The sequence below is a fragment of the Bos taurus genome, chromosome 13 (genome assembly GCF_002263795.3).
Source record: "Bos taurus isolate L1 Dominette 01449 registration number 42190680 breed Hereford chromosome 13, ARS-UCD2.0, whole genome shotgun sequence".
Taxonomy (NCBI): Eukaryota; Metazoa; Chordata; class Mammalia; order Artiodactyla; family Bovidae; genus Bos; species Bos taurus.
In genome coordinates this window covers 11,420,011-11,444,033 of record NC_037340.1, presented here as the reverse complement: position 1 = coordinate 11,444,033, position 24,023 = coordinate 11,420,011, and the positions used below count along the sequence as shown (strand labels likewise).

At 40.6% G+C, this 24,023-nt stretch overlaps 1 protein-coding gene across 3 annotated transcripts in view; it reads right to left on the bottom strand.

Annotated features, from left to right (window-relative positions):
• Positions 1 to 748: 748 nt before the first annotated feature.
• LOC100337293 (ankyrin repeat domain-containing protein 26) overlaps positions 749 to 24,023 on the bottom strand; it is an 82,130-nt gene continuing 58,855 nt past the window's right edge. Inside the window, exons 26-32 of one of the 3 annotated variants that reach the window (XR_009496798.1) lie at positions 22,136 to 23,092; positions 20,362 to 20,529; positions 17,137 to 17,306; positions 15,667 to 15,895; positions 12,143 to 12,188; positions 11,920 to 12,046; positions 10,900 to 10,986 (exon numbers count right to left, since the gene is read on the bottom strand). Coding sequence is in view for 2 of the 3 variants with exons in the window: in XM_059892800.1 (XP_059748783.1) it covers positions 10,898 to 10,986; positions 12,143 to 12,188; positions 15,667 to 15,895; positions 17,137 to 17,306; positions 20,362 to 20,529; positions 22,136 to 23,092 (1,659 nt within the window). In the remaining variant the exon portion in view is untranslated. Of the gene's footprint in view, positions 1,286 to 10,744; positions 10,987 to 11,919; positions 12,047 to 12,142; positions 12,189 to 15,666; positions 15,896 to 17,136; positions 17,307 to 20,361; positions 20,530 to 22,135; positions 23,093 to 24,023 lie in introns of those variants that run through there. The other 2 variants (XM_059892801.1, XM_059892800.1) reach the window with 2 other exon arrangements.

Sequence of the window (24,023 nt, the reverse complement as noted above, 5' to 3'; positions counted from 1 at the left end):
TTCCCTGATCTCTCCAGCTGGCATTCTCCAAACTGGGTTGGGGTGGGGGTTGGGGGGGGGCATTTGTGCATATTGAAATCTGAGTGATTCCTAGTGAAGATGGAATCACAGTAGAAAAACATTTGGGAAAAGCTCCCTTTTATTTCCCCCTCTTAGAGATTTGCAATCAAACCAGAATATTAAAGGCTAAAGAAAGCTGTTTAATTTTCTTTAGCGTAAAATTTTTGATCAGTTTGCTTCTCCACCCCAATCTTTTCTCTCAAAGAACACACAGATATATAGAGACTTTAAATCATCTGCTCTGATCCCCAGAACGCCAGACTGAGTCTCCTGTGAGTTCATACATGGTCTGACCTGTTCATGACAGCTACAGGCCTCTCTAGTTTCCAGGGGACCTGAGATTGGTTGGTTTTCAAGGGCTGTTAACCTGCTAGGGCAGTGTTACCCTCTGCCCCAGCCTTCCTACTGATGTTACCCATTTTTAGATGGACGTTCTGGTACAACAGGAAGGTTTTTGTGCTACTGATGTAGGGGCAGCACCCACTGCAGCCATGAACTTGAAGCCTTATGATCAGCTCTCAAATAACACCCAGTGGAGGGTCAGTTTGGTGCCTGCCTAGCTGTCTTTCTGGGCCCCACGGTCCATGACGATGTGGGACTAGCCAAGAAAGGACTATAATTAGATGCAGAGTACAATTAAAATCAAACATATATGAGTGGAATGTGTGTGTAAGAAATAGACTGTGTCTCATCATATGACTGTTTTTTATTACATCCAGAGCCACGTGGATTATAATCATCTGGTTTGAATTGTCCATCTTTCATTGCCAAGCACAAAAAGTTCGCTACACTATCATGATGAAGATGAGAATACACAGTTCAAGTACCACCGCTGGGGAGAGACATCCCCGACGCTGTTCACTACATGGGAAGGAGGGCTGGGTCACCTGACTTGGGTCACATTTTGGAACTTCGCAGGCATTTGATCTAAGACACCACCACTGGCAATACACAAGAGCAAGTCCCTGCTGTCCTTTCCTCCAGGAAGACCCCAGGACTTCAAGTTAGAAATCAGTCAATATGCGATGCACCAGTGCTGAACATTTTGGTTAGCATGGAGATCCAATCAGACTCTCCACTCTGACAGCAGCTCAGAACTCAAACAAATCCGTCATACCTGCTGGGAACAAGGTTGAAGAGTGAGCTGGCGGAGCATCTCTGTTCTTGGAACACAGGAACTGTGAAGCATTCTGCCTGTACCTTCACTCTACACACCATCTTCACTCTGCACAGAACAAGACAGCTGATGAGAACCAGAGGCCAACCACATGGATGACTGGTCCAGCCTCAAATGGAACTGGATTGGCCCTTGGGAAGCCTCTGCTGTCTTACCTGTGAAGCTGCAAAATAACCAATGCATTTTTATAAGCCTCTGTTAACCAAGGAGAACAGAACTCAAAACAGCTGGAAGGAATGAGACAAAGCATCAAAACCAGTCTTTGGTCTTAAAACCACTAGAGATTTCCTGGGAAATTATCATCCAAAACTCCCTTTTATAGGAAGACAAGGGGAGCAGAAATCAAATGTTTTGCCTACAGGGAAAGGAGTACGTTAAGGCTGTATACTGTCACCCTGATTATTTAACTTACATGAAGAGTACATCAGGAGAAATGTTGGGTTGGATGAAGCACAAGTGGGAATCAAGATTGCTGGGAGAAATATGAATAACCTCATTTACGCAGATGACACCACCCTTATGGCAGAAAGAGAAGAAGAACTAAAGAGCCTCTTGAGGAAACTGAAAAGAGGAGAGTAAAAAAGTTGGCTTAAACTCAACATTCAGAAAACTAAGATCATGGCATCCGGTCCCACCACTTCATGGCAAATAGATGGGGAAACATGGAAACAGTGGCTGACTTTATTTTTTGGGGCCCCGTAATCACTGCAGATGGTGACTGCATCCATGAAATCAAAAGACACTTGCTCCTTGGAAGAAAAGTTATGACCAACCTAGAGAGCCTATTAAAAAGCAGAGACATTACTTTGCCAACAAAGGTCCGTCTAGTCAAAGCTATGTATTTCCAGTAGTCATGTGTGGATGTGAGAGTTGGACTATAAAGAAAGCTGAGCACTGAAGAATTGATGCTTTTGAACTGTGGTGTTGGAGAAGACTCTTGAGAGTCCCTTGGACTGCAAGGAGATCAAACCAGTCTGTCCTAAAGGAAATCAGTCCTGAATATTCATTGGAAGGACTGATAGTGAAGCTGAAACTCCAATACTTTGGCCACCTGATGTGAGGTAGTGACTCATTGGAAAAGACCCTGATGCTGAGAAAGACTGAAGGAGAAAGGAGAAGGGGACGACAGAGGATGAGATGGTTGGATGGCATGACCGACTCAACGGACATGAGTTTGAGTACACTCCAGGAGTTGGTGATGGACAGGGAGGCCTGGCGTGCTGCAGTCCATGGGGTCGCAAACAGCTGGACACAGCTGAGGAACTGAACTGAAGGGGGAGATCTCTCAGCACTTCAGGTCATGGGTTCTAGACGTTAAGGTTCAGAGAAACCTGCCAGTAAAGTACCAGGGAATAAACACCACACAGGGAGGCCACGAGCAGGATACTCTACATGCATGGTGAAAATTCCTGGACAAAATCAGCTTAAGTATTTTGCTTTTAATGCTTTGAAAGAGGGATGGGGAAGAAGAGCTGGGTAAAGAAAACAAAGTATCTAGATTAAAATTTCTTTCATGTAATGAGATAGGCAAAATATAGCTGCTGCTGCTGCTGCTGCTGCTGCTAAGTCGCTTCAGTCGTGTCCGACTCTGTGCAACCCCATAGACGGCAGCCCACCAGCCTCCCCCATCCCTGGGATTCTCCAGGCAAGGACACTGGAGTGGGTTGCCATTTCCTTCTCCAATGCATGAAAGTGAAAAGTGAAAGTGAAGTCGCTCAGTCGTGTCCGACTCTTGGTGACTCCATGGAATGCAGCCTACCAGGCCCCTCCGTCCATGGGATTTTCCAGGCAGAAGTACTGGAGTGGGGTGCCATTGCCTTCTCCGAAAACATAGCTAAAAATAATCAATATGTCTAAGTGTAAGTCTTGAGGAATATAGCTCTCTTTATTAAATAAGAAGTAACTTTTAATGAGGCTAATCTTCCTCCTCTGGTTTCAAATAGTCCTGATACTGGTCTTAAGATGCTAATTGTCTATACCCTTCATGTATCTTATGATCATAATTTTAACTTTTTAAAGCATCAAGCAGGATATATATACAATATGATACATATATTATATATATAATAAATGTCATGCCAAGCTTTCCCATCATTTGTTAACTTATTAAACTTTTTTTAAAAATGGTGCTATTGGCACCAGAACACTGAAAAAGCACTGAGATGATGTTGCTGAACCAGGAACTTGTGGCTTCTCATCCACTATAACCCCTCTGAAGGTAGTTCGCAAGATTATTCTTTTAATCTCTGGCCATGTTTTTCCACTCTTTAGATTTATGGATGTTCATAATGCCCTTGCTTAACAACTGGCATAGGAAGCGAATTCTGTTCATTCATCTCAAATATCCTGTTCACTTCCCATCAGTCAGGGCCCAGGCCATGTCCCAGCCCCTCCCAGAGCTGCTGTCCTTTTCTCCCGACCACAGAAGTGCATAGCCACGCAACTTCCTCCTAAATTCCTGCAACACTCTCTTTGGTATCACTGAAAATTTGAAACTTAGCACCTGACATTGTCATATATATATATATAGACATAGATATATGGAGAAGGTGATGGCACCCCACTCCAGTACTTTTGCCTGGAAAATCCCTTGGATGGAAGAGCCTGGTAGGCTGCAGTCCATGGGGTCGCGAAGAGTTGGACACGACTGAACGACTTCACTTTCACTCTTCACTTTCATGCTTTGGGGAAGGAAATGGCAACCCAGTCCAGTGTTCCTGCCTGGAGAATCCCAGGGATGGGGGAGGCTGGTGGGCTGCCGTCTATGGGGTCGCACAGAGTCGGACACGACTGAAGCGACTTAGCAGCAGCAGCAGCAGATATACACACACACACACACACACACAATGCAGTCTGTAAGATATATGTAAAATATATAAAAATTATATAGAGTCCCTTGCAATAAAGAATTCCATTGGTTTCAGATGACCTGGCGTATTTTCTCTTGTCCACTACTATGATAGTCATCTGAAATTCACTTATTGTGATTATAACTGCAAGAAATAGAGGACTAGGATCTTGCCTCCGGGAGCTCCCATGTCAGTACTTTCATCCACCTTCCCTGGTCTCATGCTCCCTTGAGCTCTCCTCTCTCTTTCATCTACAACTTTTTATTCTTTTTATAGGTTTTTTCTAAAATGTTTTCTCTTTACCTTGTTTCTGAAGCATGTTTCATCACTTCCATTCTTTACTGTATAATCTTTTCAGAAGACCAAGGACACACTCCCGTCCTCTGTGTTTAGGTGCTGTTTGACGGGGCTGTGTCTGTGTTTGACTCACATTTCCATATTCCACAATGTTACCACATGCCAGGAGAGGCAACCCTTTTCCTGTCTGCTTCTCATTTTGACCCACGCCACACTAAAATGAAGCAAAGGGAAGGGTCGCAGACAGATCACTGAATGCTTTAAGATGCTGGCCTTTTAAAATTACATTTCACGTTTTCCAAAGCATCAGAGCTCTGGCCAGTCATTTGGTGCCTTCTGCAGGACACAAAGAGCCATAGGCTGGGAAAATCAGATCTGATTTAATGAATCTGATTTAATCTGATTTAATTCAAGGCGGCCACCACATACCTAGAACCACTCTGAATAAACCGTTTCCTGCTGTCGAAATAACTATACTACCCAAAGCAATCTACTGACTCAATGCAATTTGTATCAAATTACCAATGGTGTTTCTCATAGAACTAGAACAAAACATTTTACAGTGTGTGTGGAAATACAAAACACCCTGAAGAGCCAAAACAATCTTGAGAAAGAAGAGCAGGAGCTGACAGGATCAGGCTCCCTGACTTCAGAGTATACTACAAGCTATAGCAATCAAAGGGAGCAGGACTATACAGTGGAGAAAAGACAGCCTCCTCAATAAGCAGTGCTGAGAAAACTGGACAGCTACACGTATAAGAATGAAATCAGAACACTCCCTAACACCATCCACAGAAACAAACTCAAAATGGATTAAAGACCAAAATGTAAGGATAGACATTATAAAACTCTTAAACGAGAACATAGGCAGAACACTCTCTGCCACAAATTATAGCAATATCTTTTTTGACCCACCTCTAAGAGTAATGAAAATAAAAACAAAAATAAGCACATGGGACCTCATTAAACTTACAAGCTTTTGTACAGCACAGGATATCGTAAACAAGAGAGAAGAAAACCCACAGAATGGGGGACAATATTTGCAAATGATGCGACTGACAGGAGATTTAATCTCCAAAAGATTCAAGCTTTCCAGGAGTCATGTACACATGTGTGAGTTGGACCATAAAGAAGGCTGAGCGCTGAAGAACTGATGCTTTCAAACTGTGGTGCTGGAGAAGACTCTTGAGAGTCCCTTGGACAACAAGGAAAACAAGCCAGTCAATCTTAAAAGAAATCAACCCTGAATATTCATTGGAAAGACTGATGCTGAAGCTCCAATACTTTGGCCACTTGATGCGAAGAATCAACTTATTGTAAAAGACCCTGATGCTGCGAAAGACTGAGAGCTGGAGAGAAGGGGGTGACAGAAGATGAGATGATTAGATGGCATGTTTGATTCGATGGACGTGAGTTTAAGCAAACTCTGGGAGATGGTGAAGGACAGGGAAGCAAGGCGTGTTGCAGTCCATGGGGTCATAAAGAATTGGACACGACTGAGCAACAAAACAATAACATGCAGAGGTTCACAAAGAAATGTGACTGTAAGGGGTGACTACAACTGGGGGTTGGTAGCAGTCAGTTCAGTTCAGTAGCTCAGCCGTGTCTGACTCTTTGTGACCCTACGGACTGCAGCACGCCAGGCTTCGCTGTCCATCACCAACTCCCGGAACTTATTCAAACTCATGTGCATCGAGTCAGTGATGCCATCTAACCATCTCATCTCTCATCCCCTTTTCCTCCCACCTTCAATCTTTCCCAGCATCAGGGTCTTTTCCAGTTAGTCAGTTCCTCAAATCAGATGGCCAAAGTATTGGAGTTTCAGCTTCACTATCAGTCCTTCCAATGAATATTCAGGACTGATTTCCTTTAGGACTGATTTGTTGGATCTCCTTGCAGTCCAAGGAACTCTCAAGAGTCTTCTCCAACACCACAGTTCAAAACATCAATACTTTGGTGCTCAGCTTTCTTTTCAGTCCAACTCTCACATACATACATCACCACTGGAAAAACCATAGCTTTGACCAGACAGACCTTTGTTGGCAAAGTAATGTCTCTGCTTTTTAATATGCTGTCGAGGTTGGTCATATATTTTCTTCCAAGGAGCAAGCATCTTTTAATTTCATGGCTGCAGTCACCATCTGCAGAGATTTTGGAGCCCAAAAAGATAAAGTCTTTTACTGTTTCCATTGTTTCTCCATCTATTTGCAGTGAAGTGACGGGACCAAATGCTATCTTAGTTTACTGAATGTTGAGTTTTTTGTGTTTTTTAGTTTTTATTTTTTTATTCATAATTATTTTATTTTTAAACTTTAAAATATTGTATTAGTTTTGCCAAATATCGAAATGAATCCACCACAGGTATACATGTGTTCCCCATCCTGAACCCTCCTCCCTCCTCCCTCCCCATACCATCCCTCTGGGTCGTCCCAGTGCACCAGCCCCAAGCATCCCGTATCGTGCATCGAACCTGGACTGGCGACTCGTTTCCTACATGATATTATACATGTTTCAATGCCATTCTCCCAAATTTTCCCACCCTCTCCCTCTCCCACAGAGTGCATAAGACTGTTCTATACATCAGTGTCTCTTTTGCTGTCTCGTACACAGGGTTATTGTTACCATCTTTCTAAATTCCATATATATGCATTAGTATACTGTATTGGTGTTTTTCTTTCTGGCTTACTTCACTCTGTATAATAGGCTCCAGTTTCATCCACCTCATTAGAACTGATTCAAATGTATTCTTTTTAATGGCTGAGTAATACTCCATTGTGTATATGTACCACAGCTTTCTTATCCATTCATCTGCTGATGGACATCTAGGTACACGTGTCTCTTTCCCCTCTGGTTTCCGCAGTGTGTATGCCCAGCAGTGGGATTGCTGGATCATACAGCAGTTCTATTTCCAGTTTTTTAAGGAATCTCCACACTGTATGGGACCTAATTAAACTTAAAAGCTTTTGCACAACAAAGGAAACTATAAGCAAGGTGAAAAGACAGCCTTAAGAATGGGAGAAAATAATAGCAAATGAAGCAACTGACGAACAACTAATCTCAAAAATATACAAGCAACTCCTACAGGTCAACTCCAGAAAAATAAATGACCCAATCAAAAAATGGGCCAAAGAACTAAATAGACATTTCTCCAAAGAAGACATACAGATGGCTAACAAACACATGAAAAGATGCTCAACATCACTCATTATCAGAGAAATGCAAATCAAAACCACTATGAGGTACCATTTCACGCCAGTCAGAATGGCTGCTATCCAAAAGTCTACAAGCAATAAATGCTGGAGAGGGTGTGGAGAAAAGGGAACCCTCTTACACTGCTGGTGGGAATGCAAACTGAATGTTGAGTTTTAAGCCAACTTTTTCACTCTTCTCTTTCACTTTCATCAAGATGCTCTTTAGTTTTTCTTCACTTTCTGCCATAAGGGCAGTGTCATATGCATATCTGAGATTATTGATATTTTCCCAGCAATCTTGATTTCAGCTTGTGCTTCATCCAGCCCAGCATTTAGTATGATGTACTCTGCATATAAGTTAAATAAGCAGGGTGACAATAAACAGCCTTGACGTACTCCTTTCCTGATTTGGAACCAGTCTGTTGTTCCATGTCCAGTTATTGTTTCTTGACCTGCATACAGGTTTCTTAGATGCAGGTCAGGTGATCGGGTATTCCCATCTCTTTAAGAATTTTCCAGAGTTTTTTTTTTGATCTACACAGTCAAATGCTTTGGTGTAGTCAATAAAGCAGAAGTAGATGTTTTTTTGGAACTCTCTTGTTTTTTTGATGATCCACTGAATGTTGGCAATTTGATCTCTAGTTCCTCTGCTTTTTCTAAATCCAGCTTGAACATCTGGAAGTTCAAGGTTCACATACTGTTGAAACCTGGCCTGGAGAATTTTGAGGATTACTTTGCTAGCGCGTGAGATGAGTGCAATTGTGCGGTAGTTTGAACTTTAGGACTGGAATGAAAACGGACCTTTTTCCAGTCCTGTGGCCACTGCTGAGTTTTCCAAATTTGCTGACATATTGAGTGCAGCACTGTAATAGCATCATCTTTTAGGATTTGAAATAGCTCAACCGGAATTTCATCGCCTCCACTAGCTTTGTTCATAGTGATGCTTCCTAAGGCCATGACTTCACATTCCAGGATGTCCGGCTCTAGATGAGTGATCACACCTTTGTGGTTATCTGGGTCATGAAGATCTTTTTTTGTACAGTTCTTCTGTGCATTTTTGCCACCTCTTCTTAATACCTTCTGCTTCTGTTAGGTCCATACCATTTCTGTCCTTTATTGCACCCATCTTTGCATGAAATGTTTCTTTGGTATCTCTAATTTTCTTGAAGAAATCTCTAGTCTTTCCTATTCTATTGTTTTCCTCTATTTCTTTGCACTGATCACTGAGGAAGACTTTCCTATCTCTCCTTGCTATTCTTTGGAACTTGGTATTGAGGAGGGTATATCTTTCCTTTTTTCCTTTGCCTTTAGCTTCTCTTCTTTTCTCAGCTATTTGTAAGCCCTCCTCAGACAACCATTTTGCCTTTTGGCATTTCTTTCTCTTGGGGATGGTCTTGATCACTGCCTCCTGTACAATGTCATGAACCTCTGTCCATAGTTCTTCAGGCACTCTATCGGATCTAATCACTTAAATCTATTTGTCACTTCTACTGTATAATCATAAGGGATTTGATTTAGGTCATACCTGAATGGCTGCAAAGAATGTAATCAACCTGATTTCAGTATTGACCATCCGGTGATGTCCATGTGTAGAGTCTTGTCTTGTGTAGGTGGAAGAGGGTGTTTGCTATGACCAGTGCGCTCCCTTGGCAAAACTCTGTTAGCCTTTGCCTGGCTTCATTTTGGACTCCCAGGCCAAATTTGCTTATTACTCCAGGTATCTCGTGACTTCCTATTTTTTCATTCTAGTCCCCTACAATGAAAAGGACATATCTTTTGGGTGTTAGCTCCAGAAGGTCTTGTAGGTCTTCATAGAGCGTTCAATGTCAGCTTCTTCAGCATTAATGGAATTACTGGGAGTTGATATACTACTTCATAAATGATAGGGAGTAGGAGAAAAAGGCATCTTCTGAATAACAGGTGACTTGAGCGAGGCACTTATGGGAGAACAAATAACATTTAGGAAGGATAAATGGTACCTTAGGAGGATATATGGGAGTTAGGGGAGTTTTGTGATAATGTCTGTTTGTCTGGTGCTTTCTCCAAAAAAAAGTCTTCTAAGACTTTTTCCAAAAAGCAAAGCAAAAATAGATAGATTGGTAGATAGGTAAAGATAAGGTGAAAAGTCTTAGGCAAATCTTATTTATCGAGAGGAACTTTCTCTAATTTTAACACTGTCTCCAAAAGTAAATCAAGTCAATTAAAACTGACTCAAAAGCATTCCTTTCTATAGTTGAATAATACACAGCTTCTTTCTCCATTCATCTGTTGATGGACATCTAGGTTACTTCCATGTCCTAGCTACTGTAAGTAGTGCTGCAATGAACACTGGGGTACATGTGTCTTTTTGGAATTTGCTGTATGATGCAGGGAACCCAAAGTTGGTGCTTTGTGACAACCTAGAGGGGTGGAATGGGGAGGGACGTGGGAGGGAGGTTCAAGAGGCAGGGGCCATACGCATACCTATGCCAATTCAGGTCAATGTTTGGCAGGAACCATCACAATATTGTAAAGTAATTATCCTCTAATTAAAAACAAAAATTATAAAAAGTTAATTCATTTAAAAGGCAAAAACTCAGGCAAATCTTATTTCTCCATGAGAAAACGCCTATGAATCTGTGTTTAAAGTTATATATAGCAAGTTTTATGCCACTATTAACAACTGTAATACATCAAAAGATTGACGGAAGCCATACAGCAGTATCTAAATCTTTAGGTCTATATATAGTGATAAAAACTGGAAAATACAAAAAAGCTATCAATCAACACCACTAAAAATTAAAGACAAGTCTGGCTCTTTGGGTGCTGTTTAAACAGCTGGTATTAGGGCTCAGTGTGAGTTTGTAAAGGGCATCCCTGGTGGCACAAATGGTAAAGAATCCACCTGCAATGCACGTGACCCAAGTTTGATCCCACGGTCTGGAAGATCCCCTGGAGAAGGGAATGGCTCCCCACTCCAGTATTCTAGCCTGGAGAATTCCATGGACAGAGGAACCTGGTGGGCTACAGTCCCTGGGGTCGCACAGAGTCAGACACGATTGAGTGACTAACACTATCACTTAGAATATGGAAAACTCAACAGTGCTGATGTTTAAATCTGCTAAAAACTAAGTTAGATGCAGAGAGACATCACTTAAAATGCTATATAAATTTTCATCATACACACATAATACAAAAATATCTTCCTTTAATAAAGATTTTCTCATCATGTTTAATGGGAAACAACGAAATGGCATGGAAATGGTCCAGTAGAGAAACTTTTACTGTTTATCTTTCTGAATCATGTATTTTTCCTTCCAAATCTGTATATCTTGTTCTTCTGTTTACAAAAGTAGGTCATCACACACATTTGACCCATCTGTAGATCCTCGAGAAGACACTCTAAAGGCATCAGATGCAAACTGAGGATCAACTGAAAGAAAAGGGAAGAATTATATTCTTTACCTAAAACACCTGGGTTAACTAAGATTCGTAAACAAACAAAAAACCCTGAGACCTTTCCTAGTATTCTGAAAAATGAAATATATCTATAGATGACACAACACAAAATACTAATCAAGAGTACAATTTTCTAATCTGCTTATGGTCGCATGTGGGGCTGAGTATCAGAGCTCCTGGTTTTCTCATTCTTCATTCATGTACTTATGCAATTGAGTGAAATGATGAATACTCATGTATTCATGCAAAGGTTCTGTGACAAGCGCTGGAATTACAAGATGAAGGTGACCCAGTCCACCCCGAAAAATGATATGCCCTAAACTGGAAAAACAGACAAACAGGCAGTTTCCATACAGAGTCACAAATACTAAGATATAAAAGACGGCACAAGGAACACTCAGGAGGGGAAGCCAGCTTTGTGTCAATACTGCCAGCTTTCTGGTGGAGGTGATATTTATGTAGCTACCTGAAGGATGGGAAAAAGTGCAAGAGACGGAGGGGAGAAGCCCGTACAGAGACCGGAGGTGAGCAAGCAAATGTGTGGGATCCTACACAGTCTGGCTGGTTAGATGCAGAGCTAAGCGGCAGAGTAAGCTGGTAAAGAGATAAGGCCAACTACTTTGGCAGGACCCAAACTGACGTGGGTGTTTGGAGCATTTCCTGAGGGTAAAAGATAAACTGGTGACGTATCTAGTGACAGAGAAATTTTAAAGTCACCACCAAGTGACAGCTACACAAACGTGACTGCTTGAGTCTGGGTTTCCTAGCCTTAACCACTACCAGACACTTGAGAAGCTGATGAGCGGCACGTTTTCTGAGAATCGTGTCAGGGTGTAGGAAGACAGCTCCACAGGGATGGAGGAAGTAGAAGAAGGATACAGCTAGAAATAAAAAGAAATACACAGACCTTCAGAGACTGTTTCTCAAGCTATGGTACATGATGAATAAATGAAGAAGGATATTTTTCACTATGACTGCTCATGCTTTCACATTTTTCATTAGCTATGTATATAAAACAATATTTAACACAGCATCTGTTATGCAAACAATGGAAAGAGACGCCATTTATTGTTTACAGTGTATTTCAGAAATCAATGTCTAAATTTAATTCATACATTTTGGCAACATACCTTCTCTTAGTGCTCTAGCTATACTCCTGTCCAACTCCCGCCGCATCTGAAATAAGTCAAATATTTATCTTTAAGATAAACAAGTTATATGTTGATAACTTATTAAATGCTACTTTTAAATAATACTTTTAGAGACTAGACCTAACCTGAAGACTACCTCAGTAGGAAAAAAATCACACAAATAAAAGAAAATGAATTCCTACTTATTCTGCTTATAGATAACACAGAACATATATATGGAATGCTATTTAGATTAATCTGATAAAAAGTACAATAAATATCAGTCTATCAAGTACACATAATTTCAAAGAATTAGGGAATGACCCATAATCCTCGGAATGACCCACAAGATTACTATCTTCTCCCCTAAAAGCTCCTGGCCTAAATATGTACTTCCGAGACTTTATTTTGATTTCTAGGTGAGGATCCTGTTCAAATAGAGGAAGTAGTTTGAGTCGAATGTTAATAAGGAGAACACATCTGTGATTTTCTTTAAACTTTTCCATTTTACAAAAACAAAGAAAGGTGAGAAAATTATATACAAGAAAACAACGTGCCAGCAAGACTTAATTCTGAAGACGTTTAGCGAGAAGGATTCTCTCATCAGTGTTAGTTTCCGAACTACGTCCCATAGAAGGGGAAGGTCCCCCAGGGGTCGCTGCAGGGTTGAGGAACAGAGAAGTCACAGCTGCAGGGGCTCTGCCCACTCTTGAGCTAAACGGTTCTATACTTGTCTCCACTTTATGTAACACGGTTCCACGCAGAAGTTTTTTTTAGAAGAAAGGTTGTTTTCTTTTTTTTTTTTTTTTTAATATATTTTATTTTATTTTTAACTTTACAATATTGTATTGGTTTTGCCATATATCAACATGCATCCGCCACAGGTATACACGTGTTCCCTATCCTGAACCCTCCTCCTTCCCCCTTCCACGTACCATCCCTCTGGGTCGTCCCAGTGCACCAGCCCCAAGCATCCAGTATCGCGCATCAAACCTGGACTGGCGACTCGTTTCATATATGATATTATTCATGTTTCAATGCCATTCTCCCAAATCATCTTTGCAGAAAAAACTTTTGTAAGGTATGAGACTCACTGATTTACTCAAAGTTCCTAACTCTACAAAAGAAGTAACAAAGCCAATGGCATTCTTACTGAGTCCTGGGCCAGCTACTTTCTCAGGTAAAGAAAAAACACATAGATTTTTAACTATAACATAGACAAAATGAATATATAAATCCTTCCTATATAATTGAACAGTGCTTGTGGCATGACATGACTTTCTAACTAAATTATGCACTTTAAATGCATAAATAAGAATAAATCAATATCAAACTCCTATTTGTAGCAGTTGATATAGTTAATTTAGAAAGGATAAATATTTTTTAAAAACAGGACAGAGAACTTGAAGGAAAAAATCTTTATTTGAATCAGCAGGCCAAAACTGAAGAGATTTGTCCTTAAAAGGATGTTCATTTTCTCCAGATAAAACCTGGTTAACTAAAATCAGTCAACAATGAATTATCCACATTTTGGGTTATTTAGAACAAAATTTAAAACACGCAACAGATCTTTCTTTACTGTCTGCTGCTGCTGCTGCTAAGTCACTTCAGTCATGTCCAACTCTATGCGACTCCATAGAGGGCAGCCCACCAGGCTCCCCACTCCCTGGCATTCTCCAGGCAAGAACACTGGAGTGGGTTGCCATTTCCTTCTCCAATGCATGAAAGTGAAAAGTGAAAGTGAAGTTGCTCAGTCATGTCCGACTCTTCTCGACCCCATGGACTGCAGCCTACCAGGCTCCTCCGTCCATGGGATTTTCCAGGCAAGAGTACTGGAGTGGGGTGCCATCGCCTTATCCGTCTTTACTGTCTAGCATACTTCTATCCAAGCTGTCATCATTAGTTTATACAAAAAGCATGAGTGTAATCTCAATTATAATCTAAATCTGGTCAGAAATTACAGTTGAACTTCATTTCCTCAGCCTGAAGTTTCAAGGTGAAGACTTATACTCCTACCCTCCATATGAGAAGAGAGGAGATTTATCTAACAGGTGAGTTTGGGACAAGGAACTAAGAAGTGCTTGCTTGGTTCCAAATCTCTTCTTTGAAAAGATGTCAGTGCCCACAGTACTGTGAACTTGGGTGTGCAGTAGGCTGCCTATGTCTGGGACGGGGGTCAAGCATTTGCTTCCTCCCCTTAGGCCTGCGTGGGGAAGTATCTGACTTGGGATGAAGTGTTTAGAGGCCCGCTGTGACTGCACAGCTAAAGCACATCCTCCAATTTCACGGCTCTCAAGTACTAAGACCCAACATAGCCGCAGTGCTGTCGAAGAAACTTTAGGTTGCTCTTCGATGATGGCAAGAAGCCAAATGAGAAAAGAGGTTGAGATTGCATTTAACAAGGGCTACTTTTCTCTGCATCACCAACATCACGAAAACACCATCAAAACGATAAACCCGTGTGCACTGACTGAAATGGATATTTTAACCACAATGATTACACAATGAAAACTGGTTGCAATTTAAAGACTCCCCATCATTGCTATCCTAGATACCATCCATCCAGATGATGTCAAGATAGAGATAAAGTGAGCTTCATTTATAATTTTTAAATGTTTGCATTAACTACAAATTTAGAATCATTCTACAACTGCTCAGCACGATAGTTTTTAGAAATTTAAATCAAAATTCTATAAGTAAAATAGCAATTAAAGACATACTCTTGTACAAGAAAATAACAAAAGATGTTAACCTAAAACCAGAAATTAATCTTTTGATTTAGTATTACAAGTTTGTTTAATTCATAAAAAGGATTTATCTAGGATTCTTTCAAATAAAAAAACATCCATATGTGGTTAGTGTTTAGATGCCAGTGATTCACTTATGTTTGCTGCTGCTAAGTCGCTTCAGTCGTGTCCGACTCTGTGCTACCCCATAGATGGCAGCCCACCAGGCTCCCCCGTCCCTGGGATTCTCCAGGCAAGAACACTGGTGTGGGTTGCCATTTCCTTCTCCAATGCATGAAAGTGAAAAGTGAAAGGGAAGTCGCTCAGTCATGTCTGACTCTTCGCGACCCCATGGAGCCTACCAGGCTCCTCTGTCCATGGGATTTTCCAGGCAAGAGTACTGGAGTGGGGTGCCATTGCCTTTTCACTTATGCTTAGGGGTAGATAAACTGCGGTGGGTGCAGCAAAGCTCAGAAATGATTATGAACCACTGCCAAAGTGAAATCAATTAGAAAGTCAAACATTTTAAAGTATACTTTCAGTTACTAGGCAATAAGATTTCATTTCTAAAGTAGAATTTCAATGCAGCTTTTCAAGAAATTTAAAAAGTATCTCTTAAAAACGAGAGATCTAGGACCAAAAAAATCATTAAATGTCTCCTTGATTAGCACAGTTAATGATGGCTTTTACTTAGTGTGCATAAGTCAAATAAATAACTCAGAAGTTCACCAAATTACAAACAAGGATCATTAATATCAGAAATCTGAAACCCAGTGGAAAAAAGATAATAGAACTAACCTTGGTCAAGTAAGTCTCCATGCTATTATTCGAAGGGCGTGGAATTGAGGTAGAAAACCTTAAGTTTGCTCTTGGAGTAAGATTTCCGTTGAGCACTAAAGGATTATTGAAATTTCCAACACAAGGGGGCTCCAGGACTGGCCTCGTGCTAACAGTGTTGAAGAAAGATCTGTTCTGCTGCTTCTCCACCTGAAGTTTGGCGCTGACCACTGCCAGCCTCTGATGAGTCCTGGGTAAGATGGAAAACACCAATTTCATTCATGTTTTCATAAATTATCTGCATATTTAAGTTGCCATATAGTAAATGGAATTCCCATTAAATTATTTGAACACTGAAAACACAGAGCAGACCTCCTGTAAACAATAACAGTTGTAATCTTGCTCTAAAGAAGTACACATGTGTCTGGGGCTCCTCAAGTAACAAGGCACAGTTGGGAGAGGAGAGAAAGGGCATCCGAGAGAAAGGGAGGTGGCCTCACACGGACACCTGCTGCCTCTGGGACAAACCTGCCTCCAGGAAACAGTTCAGGGATGAAGAAACACCCCATGCCACAAAGCCACGTTCAAGTGCTTCCTTTCACCACCCTTGTATACATGTTTCACTCATGACCTCAGAGAAATTCAGCTTTTGGCTCTGAGGAATCACCTAGAGCCACAATCTCAAGGGAGGACGAGAAAGTCAAAGGCTAAGGCTGAAAAGAGCTAAAACAGCCCCAGGAACAATTACAAGTATCCCCTGCTTTTCCAAAGTTCACTTTATGTTACTTCACTTCTCCGAAGGGCCTATGTCAGTACCTGTTTTTGATGATCAAAAAAATAAAAAAATCTGAAGACAATTTCTGGTCTCATTTAAAAAGCCAAAACTCTAAACAGTGTTCAGTGTACGTTTTACAGTGAGAGGCATCGTGCTCCCCAAGCAGGGAGACTGGCCCCACTGAGCTCCTTCCCGGGAAGCCACACCCCACATCTCAGCATCAAGTCGCCACAGCCCTAAGCCCCGTCTGGGAGCACCTGTGCTTCACTTGTGCATATTCATGTTATGTATCGACTAGCAGAATGTGTCCTCAGGTCCCTGCTTCTTTGCTTTATGCTGCTTTGGCTTTTGAAAGGCTTCCTAGGAGCGCTCTGCTTTCAGATAGTGGGGAAGCCTGGACTGGGCACTGCCGGTGGGATCTGCCCTTTCCATCCTCCACACCCCTCAGTCGGGTCACTACATTACTTTTAGCCACTTTGTGACTTACCCTGCCTCTAACCCATGTGTTCATTTCCCCTGTTTCATAAGCACGCCTGTGCATAGTGTGGGAAGCCTTGACACAGTGCTAACAGTCGGTCTTAGGGCGCCCCCTTAGCAGTGGCCATCTAGTTAGCTTTCCCTTCCTACGAATCTCATGCCCCACTCTATAAAAATTAGGCTTTAGAGACAAATCAATGAACTAAATTTCGTTTCTGTGATTCTGTGTTTTGACTTACTTGTCTAGTTTATCTTCCAATAACTTTATAAGTTCACATTCTACTAGGTAGAGTTGCTTATATTTTTCCAACTCTGCTTTATTAGAATCTTCTTGCAAACTTTTCATTTTGGAGAGTTCAGATTCCAAGTCTTTAATTCTGACTTCCATCTGTTGAAATCCAGCTTGTGTCTAAGGCAAATTGAAAAAGATAACATTTTTAAAATAACCACTAACCTGGAAAATTACATTTATTCCCTTTAGTTTTGAGTCAGTGATTCAGAGAGCGATTTCAAAGGTGAAAAAAAAAGAGAGAGAGCGGAAGTTTAAAACAATTATTGTTAATGTGAAGTGAATTAAATCTGAATTATAAAATTAAAGTGGAATCACTGTTACAGTAGTACTTATATAATCTGATAATTCAAAGAATAAGAGGATCAACTTAAAATTTTAAAAATTGAACAAGATAATAATTCAAGAGGATGGTACCAGTTCTAAACCACAATATTTTCTTTTCTTCCTAATGGTCTTGTTTTTTACCAATTGGTCTTATAAGTAAAAGGATTCTCTAGTGAGAATCATTCTGAAAGGTCAATTTAGTGATAACTGTGATGGAAACGGAAATATTTAAAGGGAAAACAAGCGCCCCCCTTCCTTCCAGAAATCTACAAAACTAACTGCTCTAAGGGAGGCAGAGGAAACACCTGCGCGGTACACATCCAAAATGTACTGTGCAGGGAGAGTGAACTCAAGCACAGGACAGACCAACAAAGTAATCTGCAAAGCATGGTGACTTCTCTTAATTTCTCTACGAGATCCTGTCTCGCTCTTTCTTCACTCTCTTGTTGATATTGCTCTACTTGACCGTGTTCTATCATATTCACTTCTGTATGACTTCTGAGGGTCACTACTTCTTGCTCCAACTTCTTTCTCTCCTCTCTAGTTTTTTACATTTCTTTGCACTAGTTTCATAGATAATAACTCCTGTTGAAAAACTTGATTTTTTGCATCCAGGTACAGACCTTTTGAAGATGCAGTTTCCAGCTCTGCTGGAAAATCATCAGTCTTCAAGAATATAAAGATAGTGTTTGCTAGTGAAGAAAGTGGACTGAGCACAGCCTAACTCAAACCCAGGATGAAATAAATACGATGGTATCTGTATTGTAGAATGTAGGACCAGGGATTACTCAGAGAATCAAGAAAGATGTTCTCACCACCAAGAGTCACAAAATATGTTCTTCACTGTCATCTTTGTCACACAACAATTGCACTTGGTTTTACACTCTTTTATTGTTCTACAATAATATTTTTCTATCTTTCCTCCATAAAATGACTACAAGTCACCTCTTAGTAGAATGTCTCTTACCCCTCCCCCCATCTTAATGTCCCAGTATTTTAAAGAAGTTTGAGGGATACTGTACTGTCATGCATTGGAGAAGGAAATGGCAACCCACTCCAGTGTTCTTGCCTGGAGAATCCCAGGGACGGTGGAGCCTGGTGGGCTGCCGTCTATGGGGTCGCACAGAGTCGGACACGACTGAAGTGACTTCGCAGGGCTAAGTTAATAAATCCCTTCCAAAAGAAGACTATGAGAATAAGACTCTAATTAATAAATCTTGTAAATATGGATTCTAATCCCATAAGCCTTTTTCTGAAGTACAAAGACGTTTTGCTAATTTGAATTGCATTCCAAACAGAATTATTTGCAAAGTTAAAGAAATCCCATTTCCTAACAGTTTACAGAGATGATCCACACATTTTTCTGAACAGCAACAACAAAAAATGCCTCATTCTTGTAATCCTTTGTTACTGTCCATTTATGCAAGACAAGTGCTGTGCACATCAATAAATATTCCCTGTTACACCAATGTATACTTAGCCAAGATTCCCCCTCATGGAAGAAATGTCAATAGTGTAAAATCAGGGGCTAAACTGTTCCTCAGAGCCTAGGTAACAAGCACTGATGTGAAAAGGCTCAAAGAGCTGGATAGTCAGGAAAGCTCCATGAAGGAGGAGAGACTGGGCGCCAGGTCTGAAATAATGAAGGACTACCTAAGAGGAAAAGAAACTGTAAAGACAGAAAGGACAGTCTGAGCAAGGGCCAAGAAAAGGTGAAATCAGCCAGCTAACTCTGAGGATAAGATCCAACCACAGGGAAATAAAACCATGTGCACACAGAATCATGGAAATCAGTGTCCACAACAGCATTATTCATAGCCCCAAAGCGGAAACAACCCAAAGCTCCATCTAGTGATGATGGATACATGGCTTAGCTTACTGTGACAACCAACAGAAACGGAAGAACTGATACTTGTTATCACATGGATGAACTGTGAAAACATGACATCAAATGAGCAAAGATAATCCCAAAGGAGCATACTGCATGATTCCATTTATATAAAATACCGAGGACAGGCATGTCTAGAGAGACAGATATTAGACTGGGGGTTGCCTGGGGCTGAGGGAGATGGGAGGCCATGGGTGGCGGCTAAGGGATGCAGGGTTTCTTTTAGGGGGTGATGGAAATGCTCTAAAATTGACTGTAGTCACCGGTTACACCTCTCTAAGAGATACTGAACTACACATGTTGAGTGGGTGAATTCTATGATACGTCAATTATATCTCAATAGCTTTTAAAAAAATCCAGTCCAATGCAGGACCCAGATAATCTTCTTAATTCTCTAGTTTGGATGTACGTATTCTACACCATCTGAATACCTCCATGCTTTTACAATATACTTAAAATGAAAAGGAAAGAAGGCAATGCCTAAACTTCAACTGGCTTATATAATACCTTTTCTGCAGAAGTTATTCTGAAATCCACGAAATAAATATATACAGAACTCTATAGCCATTCACAAAAGGAAAGATGAGAAATGATAATATTCTGAACGTTCCATTAAGCTAATATTATCCTCTGATTTTAATCTGGCTTGCTTCATCATGGTAATACAGTTATCACTTAAAAAAGTATTGTTGCAAAGAAAAAAAAGGCTCTCAACTTGTGTGTATAATGAGGCACAATTCTCAACTTTCCTAAGGGTAAATAATACAAGAAAAAAACAATATAATGCAAATGGCAGGATGAACGTCTGAGTTTAAGAAACGAGTGCATTATAAAGATAATAAGAAAATTGTAGTAAGTTACTTGTAACAAAATTACAGAAGAAAGCTGACCATGAAAATGAGTGTCCTAAAACACTTTATCCTGCATATTAACTGTTAACACATTCAATTTCAAACATACCTGACTTGTGACTTGACGTGGTTGTAGTAGTTTACAATTGTTCTTCAAATCCTGAGCCTCAGCTTCTAACTTAGGACAATAACGTGACGTGAGCCTCAGTGAAGCCTCCGACACAGACTGCTTTTTTACAGCGTCATCCAGTTCTTGTTGAAGTTGTCTCACCACTGCCTAATAAGATGCTGTGTCACTGAGTTTATCAAATCACTTTACTATTATGTTATGTTAATAACAGATAACTCCAACATATGGACTTTGAAAACTATCGCCACAGACAGCAACTCACCTTCTTTTTCCTCCTCACTGAATCTAGTTACAGACACAGAAGGGGCCACCCTCCAGCCTTCCTGACGTTAAGTTACTCAAAGGATGCGGCCCCACTGTCCACGCCCTGCCCCTCCCAATAAATCTGCAGAGCGTCACTACCTCACGTCCAGAAAGAAATGAGCGTGTAGGTGGGACAAGTGGTGGAAAATTCCACACTGTGGAAACATTTTCCTTTTTTACTAGAAGCTTTGATTAACTTAGAGATCTTCACAGATTCCAACCAGTGCTCAGATCTTTCCAATAGATTCCCACCTCAGCAGAAAAATGGGGCCATTCCCTTGTTGCTTATCTCTTTTATACCTAGTAGGGTGTCTATGTTAATCCCAAACTCCTAATTTATCCCTCCTCCCCACCTTTGCCCTTGGCTAACCGTAAGGACCTACTGGAGAGCACAGGGAACTCTACTCAGTATTCTGTAGTCACCTACCTGGGAAAAGGAACTGAAAAAGAATGGATACGTGTATAACTGAATCAGTTTCCTGTACATCTGAAACTAACACAAAATTGTAAATCAACCATATTCCAATATAAAAGAAAAATGAAATTAAAAAAATGAGGTTGCTCCCATGGCCTTCAAGGAGCCTCGACAACTTGGCCTCCACCTGCCTCCAGACCGCAGCTCCTACAACCCTCTCCCTGACTCACTCCATTCCTGCTGCTCACGAATCCTGCCGTCCTTCATTTTTAGAGGACAAGCTTGTATTCAAATGATAGTAATTGATACTTAAAATGAGAATTATGAGCAAATTGTTTGTAAAAATATTAAGTAAATCATAAACAGCAGTGGGAAGATTAAATCAAGAATAGTTTTGCTAAAGTTCACCACCTGAGTCCCAGATTATGATTTAATGATAAGCAGATGCATTTGAAGAGTTGAGAGGCTTTAAGAACAAATGATTCAAGGCTAAAATGTTTCCCGTATTAACTCAAACTGACATGAATAAAAAATAAAATTGTACCAACAAATATAACAAAAAGCTATGAGAAGCTACTGAAGCCAAAGTACGGTATACAAAATATAGCCTCTGGGAAACCTGGAATTGACTATCAAGATAATCCAGGTAACTGAAGCTTCATTTCAAAATATTCATTTCAGGTTTGAGCATTTCATTTATCTGCTTCATCATGATACTGAAATGTGGTAACATAAAGATTAAAATTATTACCTTAATAAAGAGTAGATTACTAGTACCTGTCTACGTTAACAATTTAGAACTAAATCTCTTAGCATTTCACAAATGACACAATGTCCCTATTCAAAGTAAAGGATTTCTTCGGTCTAATTTTTATTTGCTGGATACAAGGTGTGCTTTTAGGCTGGTTTAGAGACCATAGATTCACAGCCTGTGTATTTTTTATATTCAACTAGATTCAACATTTAGCCAGAATCAAGAATCACTTTGAACTTTCTTTCAGGAAGTCTGAGATACTTCTCCTTCTGGATACTCACTTCTCCTTCTGCTTTCTCATTTTCGTACTGACACATTCTCTCTTTTAAATGATTACATTCCTTGACTAACTCCTTGTTTCGTTCCTCCAGCATCAGACCTTGTTTCTCACGTTCGGCCTGAAGTTTTCTCACGATCTGCTGAAACTGGTCTTGGATGCTAATGATCATCTTCTCTCTACTGTCGGCTCTGTTTCCCGCATCGTTCAGTTGCTGTCGGAGCAACATGTTTTCACTCTGGAGTTGATATAATCTCTCCTCTAAGGATTCCTGCTTTCCAAGGTATGTATTCACTTTGCCTTGTTGGTTCCGATACACGTGTTCAATTTCCTGCTTTTGACCCTCTGCTTGGTGTAGGTCTCTCTGGACATGTTCTAACATCAAAGTCTTTTCTCTAAGATCATCTCTCGTGTGATGCAGCTTGATTTTCAGCTTATTGAATTTACTTTCCACTGTAGATAGTTGCTGGGAAAGCATCTCGTTGTTATCTTTTAGATTAGCCACATCGGACTTCATTTTGTCCTGCAAGCATAACCACTCGTCTCTTGCTCTCCCAAAGGCAAGTTCCAGGTCTCTTTTTGATGTCTGACTTTGATCATGATCATGTAAGGCAGCAGCCAGTCTGGAACGGTAGGATTCCACTTCCGTTTCCAGTCTTTGTTTGCTTTCTTTTTCCTTCTCCAGCTTAGAGTTTAGCATTGCATTCTCAGCTGTCAGAGCATTAAGCTGGCCTGTATAGTGGGATATAGTCTTTGTTAACATTTCCTCATCCAGTTTTATTGTCTTTTGAAGGTCATCATTCTTTACTTTGAGAATTTCAATGTCCTCAAAATAGTTCTCTTCCTTTTCCCGGTGCTGATTTTTCAGCGCGTCTCTCTCCAGTCTTAGCATGGCAATTTCCTCCTGCAGCATGTGGTTTTTGCACAACAGGTCTTTTGCTTTTTCACAACTATCAGAAACCTAAGTGAAACAAAGGAGATGTTTAGCTAGTACTCAGTAAAGTGACATTCCATGATTTCCTCTGAAATGAAAGACTAACTTGTATGTTTATACAATGAAAAGACTGCACCAAGTGTGTCTCCAACAGGAACAAATAAGGTTCAACACAATCCTCAGACTTTACACCAGCATAAATTCCCAAAGGTTCAAAAATTTAATGGAAGACAACGAATCCATGAAAGTCAAAAAGAAATCCCAAGAGACTTTTCAACAAGCTCAGAACTGGAAAGGCTTCTCTCTGAACTATAACAAACCCAGAAGCCTTCAAATAAAAGATTCATAGACCTGATTACACTTAAAAATTGCATCTGACGTGGAATATTTATATAATGGAAAACTAGTACGCCATAAAAAAGAATGGAATAATGCTATTTGCAGCAACAGGCATGGACCTAGACTTTATCACCCTAAGTGATGTAAGTCAGACAAAGCCAAGTATTATATCACACTGCTTATATGTAGACTCTAAAATGAACTTATTCACACAACAGAAAGAGACTCATAGACACAGAAACCAAACGTATGGTGACCACAGGGGAAAGTGGGGTAGGGGAAGGGATAAATTAGGATGTTGGGATTAGCATATACACACTAGTAGATATAAAATAACCAACAGAGACCTACTGTACAACATAAGGAACTACACTTAATATTCTGCAAGAAGAATCTGAAACGGAATATGTGTGTACGTGTGAGCGTGTGTGTGAGTGAGTGTGTATGTGTATTAGTCACTGAGTCATGTCTGACTCTTTGCAACCCCATAGACTATATAGCCTGCCAGGCTCCTCTGTCCATGGAATTTCCCAGGCAAGAATACTGGAGTCGGTAGCCATTCCTTCTCCAGGCTGCTGCTGCTGCTGCTAAGTTGCTTCAGTTGTGTCCCACTCTGTGC